Source organism: Poromitra crassiceps (genome assembly GCF_964638095.1).
Source record: "Poromitra crassiceps genome assembly, chromosome: 14".
NCBI classification, from domain to species: domain Eukaryota; kingdom Metazoa; phylum Chordata; class Actinopteri; order Beryciformes; family Melamphaidae; genus Poromitra; species Poromitra crassiceps.
In genome coordinates this window covers 18,424,315-18,429,488 of record NC_139633.1, presented here as the reverse complement: position 1 = coordinate 18,429,488, position 5,174 = coordinate 18,424,315, and the positions used below count along the sequence as shown (strand labels likewise).

Below are 5,174 nucleotides of genomic sequence, written 5' to 3'. Positions count from 1 at the left end.
GTACATCTAACATTGCTGTAAATAAAGATAGTAAACTTATTTGTGTGGTTAATTTCATGTAGACTAATTCTCCAAATTAATTGTTGCATTTCATTCACATACAGAAAACAAGATGGAAAAAGTGACTGGACTGCAGTTGTGTGTGTGTGTGTGTGTGTGTGTGTGTGTGTGTGTGTGTGTGTGTGTGTGTGTGTGTGTGTGTGTGTGTGTGTGTGTCTGTGTGTGTGTGTGTGTGTGTGTGTGTGTGTGTGTGTGTGTGTGTGTGTGTGTGTGTGTGTGTGTGTGTGTGCGTGCGTGCGTGCGTGCGTGCGTGCGTGTGTGTGTGTGTGTGTGTGTGTGTGCGTGCGTGCGTGCGTGCGTGCGTGTGTGTGTGCATGCGTGCGTGTGTGCCACCTGCTGGATGCTGTGGGTAGTGCTCTGACCATAGGCTCTGACTAATGATCAACCATGATGATCTTCCTCTAGTGGGCGGAGACTACTGACCCGTCTCTCCCGACCGGAAGACACAAGTCAGCTGGTCGGAACCTGAGCTGTTTATCCATTAGCCTGCTGGCTAACGACAGCTACTGTTTTTCACGTTATTTTGGAACTGTTATCTGGACACTCCGTCTGTAACACACTGCAAAAATGAATCCCATATTCCCTCTCGAGGTTTTGTCCCTGGTGTGTTTTCTACTGTTAACACAAGCGGGCGCCAAGGTAAGTAATTTATGTCGCTAGCTAGCTTAGCATTATTAGCGAGGCAGGTTAATGGTGATGATGGCAGAGCTAAAGTTCCTCCTCCCTTGAGCATGGAATTATTTCGTTTGTTAATCTTGACATGCTAAAATAGCCACAGTCAGATACATTTCCCTTTAGTTTTCACATCAGAATGAGAAGCAGGTATTTGAGCAGGGTGTTTGACAGTTTTTTATTTTTTGTTTTTTTTTATTTTACACTTTTTGTTTATTGGAGCTTTCAGGGCATACATGTTACAGCAGATCAGTATTTGACCTTCAATGCCTGTTGTGGGACAGGTAAATGTGTTAAATGTTAACAATAACAAACAAACAAAACAAGAACAAAGACGGAACAATTCACATAGTCCGATCACCCATCAGAGACAATGTACAAGTACATTATTCATCATGTACACACCCCACCCACACAGGAGAAAAGGAGAGACAGCACAACAGACATGAAACCCAATGCATCACAGAGCATCCTAACCCGGCCAGAGATGGGCAACACTCAGAAGTCAGTCCTCTGGATCTCTGGAAACTGCAAGCCATCCACCACCATAGAGAATTATCCCCGTTTTCTTAAATCTGGCTGATGAACCTCTCATTGTACACCTCATTATTTCCAGTTTAATAAAATACAGAATATCTCTGATCCATAAGGAATCAGAAGGTGGACTAGCGGATTTCCATTTTAATAGAATCAGGCGCCTTGCTAAAAGCGTTGTATAGGCCTCAAAGTCTGCTTTGTATTTTGACAATGATTGTTTGACAGTTTCTGTGTTGTGATCTGTCCCCTGTAGAACTCTGAAGACATCCGCTGTAAATGCATCTGTCCGCCGTACAGAAACGTCGAGGGGCAAATCTACAAACAAAATGTTTCCCTGAAAGACTGGTATGTTGTGTCACTCCCATCACTCACGTCGGACTTCCTCTTCTTAATCATTCAGGAAGAGGAAGTATTAAATAATGCTAGTCTAGCATTATTCAATGGTGGAAAATGACTTACTCAAGTAGTTGGAAGCAAGCTACTGTTACTTTGCTGATATTACATATATCTCACTTGAATATAAGTAACCTTAATGCCTACTGTTGTAAAATTTACTTTATTAGTAAAAGTTAAAAAGTGTCTCATTTAATTTCAGAGTAAAGATTAGTATCACTGAGTTACATTGTTACATGTGATATTTGCCATACAACTCCAACTCTAAATAACCTATATACATTAGCTAATTCTGCAACGGTCCTCCTGTTTTCCAGCAATTGTCTTCATGTGGTTGAACCCATGCCAGTTGACGGGAACGATGTGGAGGCCTATTGTTTACGTTGTGAGTGTAAATATGAAGAGAGAAGCTCAGGGACCATCAAAGTAAGTCGAGTACCTTCACACAGGGTGGGGAATTGTATCTGTTACACATTGCTTATTACTTACATTACTTAATTTAGAAGTTTAATGTATTTGGATCATTGGCATGTCACAGGGATCCAAGTTGAATTGTTATCGTCTGTCATGTTTAGGGTACCATCATAATGTACCTGTCCATCTTGGGCCTGCTGCTTCTCTACATGGTCTACCTGACTCTCCTGGAGCCCATCCTGAAGAGGCGTCTGTTTGGACACTCCCAGCTTATACAAAACGATGATGATGTCGGGGTATGTGTTACTCTCGTTGATGTATTTTGTGATCATATTGAGTTAGCTTACATTGGTCAAAGAGCGTGGTCAGACAGTGTCGTCCTGTTTTATTGTAGAACTAGACTTATTGTTCTGTTCCACCCTTCCTCCACCAAAACAACATCCTCAAAGAAACATGGGAGACAGAGCTTCCTAAATATAATTGGGAACAATAATATGCACCTTTACTTTCACACCAAGTAGAAAGCATTATATTAGTCTGGCAGTGATTTTGATATACATGTAGGAGCCAAATCAGAAAGATTTCATTTGAATACATTTTTGTATATTTGTTGGAAGGACAATTGTGAAGGATGATGCCACCGTTGGCGACAATGACGATGATGAATACAAGTGTTGTCACTTGGGCAACTGTGATGTCATTTGGTGATGTCATGAGTGATGTCACTTGAGCACATTGAGTCCATTGGCCACTGCAGATTCCAGTGTGGAAGCTCATAAACATGAAACAGGCAACTTCCCCATGTTCTGTTCACAACACTGCAAGGCTACAGTGCCTCATTGGGTTAAGGTGCATGCAATCTGGGCACGAGAGTCTATCCAGTCTGACGAGTAATAAGACACTAATGAATTGTTTTCCAAAAGAATGATGAAGTGTTCAGATATTAGTCAAAGTAAAACAGTGATAGCCCTCAACCTGTGGTCAAAGGTGGCACTGCAGCTGCCTCACTGGTCTGTGTTTTCACTGGCAAAAAGAGAAAGTGTTTGGAGAGATGCAGCAGTTTTTCTACATATTCCCCATGATAATGTCCTAATAATGTAGCTGACTGTAGGCTTTACAGATGTTGCTGGATTCGCTTGTTTGCCAAATGACAGAAGATTTGTAAGGACTTCAGTGTTTGTGCTTTCAATTGGTTCAGTAGCAAAGCAAGAAACCATGAAATAAATATAACCGTACAATTAACCAGTCCCCTCCCCCATTTCCCGAACCAAAATAAGTGATAGTGAAATCTGTGACATTTTGATAGATACGCTACCGTATTGTACCGTACTGTGAACTTTCATATTGTTACATCCCTATACTTCTGACCTTATTTCCCCCCCTCTTTGCTTTCAGGACCAACAGCCTTTTGCCAATGCTCACAATGTTCTGTCCCGTTCGCAGTCCCGACCCAACATGTTAAACAAAGTGGAGCATGCCCAGCAGCGCTGGAGGAGGCAGGTCCAGGAACAGAGGAAGTCTGTGTTCGACCGACACGTTGTTCTCAGTTAAACCCCCTTAATGAACAGAACATGGAGCGTAAACACTGTGACGGAGCTTCTCTCCTCTCCTCCTCTACATACATTCTCATTTGTGATTTGTCCGTCACCAACTATGATTCAGTATATGTTTCCAAGGTGACCACAGTAAAGCGATCTTGAGGTTTTGTGGTGCAGAAATCCCCTGGCGGAGAGGTATGATCAAAGCTGGGAACTGTGCTATTTACTCTTTAATCAGCACAAGAGATGACGGCGAATTCATTTTTGCAATCCTAAAATGAACATTCTTTCGTATCATACAAAAAAAAGCAAAATTGTTATCTCTACCTGCTCTCCCGATTTGTGAAAGTGCCAAGTCGCCAGAGAGTTGCAATGCAAAATTCACGGTAGAGGATGTCAGACTTTTTTTTGTTTGTCTGCAGCCCATGACAGAAAAGTAAATCTTTTCTTTCTTCCTCTGGCCACAGTGGCTGGTGGAGCCAAATAGGCTTTTAGAGCAGAATGGCACATTCAAATGATGGTTGGTGTCTGTTGAAGTGGGCGGGAGAGTGCACTTGTATAGGTTTATTAGCATGTGGCTGGTGGCAATTTTCCACTCATTTACAAATAACTGCTGCTTTTACCGCAAGACATATAGGAAAGCGTGTAAAGTGTAAATGTTTGCATCGGCTTCATTTGAAAATGCATGTTTTATAATAAATCTTTTATACAATTATTTACAACTTCACCCTTATAATTACATATTACTGTTGTGAAAAATCCTTGTTTCATTCATTCAAATCAGTTTGATATTTGGAACTAATTTCACTGAGCCTCATTGCAGAAATGAATGCTGTTACACATTTGTGTTGTCATAGTAAATCAGCGGTGTGTTGAAGTTCTGTTCCACTGTCTAGAAGAGTAATTATTCCTTTTGTTTTTTCCCCCTCAGTTCTATACCTGGTCTAACCTCTCAATTATAAAGGTTCTAAGTAATATTAATTGTCTTATCTGATAGACAGCATCTGTATGACAGGATCGTCTTACTCTGAGGTGTAAAAATGTGTCGTTCTTTTGAGTAGTTGGGCGGTAGGTTGGATAATCACTGTTGGGAAATCTAAGTGTTCTTAACTCTTGTATATGGGATACATTTAAATTTGAAATAAATGTATGTAATATTTGTGATTCTTCCATCTTTAGTGTCTTGACATTTCATTAGTGGTGCATGGGCCTAACTAGCGGTGTATATTGTTTCATTAGAATCAGAATAAAATCCCAAATGGAGGCCAAAAGTTGCAAGGGCCTCTGAAGAGGGAAAGTGACAGCTACTGTAGGGCCCATGTTCGTGAGGAAATCATGGGTAGAAATTCTGCCATTAAGAGTATATTTTATGTCCCACCACCATAACCCCCCCCCCCCCAAAAAAAAATGAACCAAACGCAAAAAAAATCTCGTATTACTGGTTGAACTAGCAAAATCCAGTTTCTAGTGGTTTAATATGTCTACCGTACTTTTCAAATACACAAGTCATTTTTGAAGACTGTTGATGCCTAAATTGTACTCCAGTGCATGCAGTGGGTC

The 5,174-nt window shown here is 41.0% G+C and overlaps 1 protein-coding gene across 1 annotated transcript; it reads left to right on the top strand.

Moving 5' to 3' along the window:
* The first annotated feature begins 529 nt into the window (after positions 1-529).
* On the top strand, positions 530-4,732 carry tmem9b (TMEM9 domain family, member B). The gene is made up of 5 exons (XM_083650943.1): positions 530-699; positions 1,523-1,614; positions 1,980-2,088; positions 2,238-2,372; positions 3,472-4,732. The coding sequence occupies exons 1-5, from the start codon at positions 628-630 to the stop codon at positions 3,625-3,627; spliced, it is 564 nt and encodes a 187-aa protein (XP_083507069.1). The 5' UTR covers positions 530-627; the 3' UTR covers positions 3,628-4,732.
* The last annotated feature ends 442 nt before the right edge of the window (positions 4,733-5,174 follow it).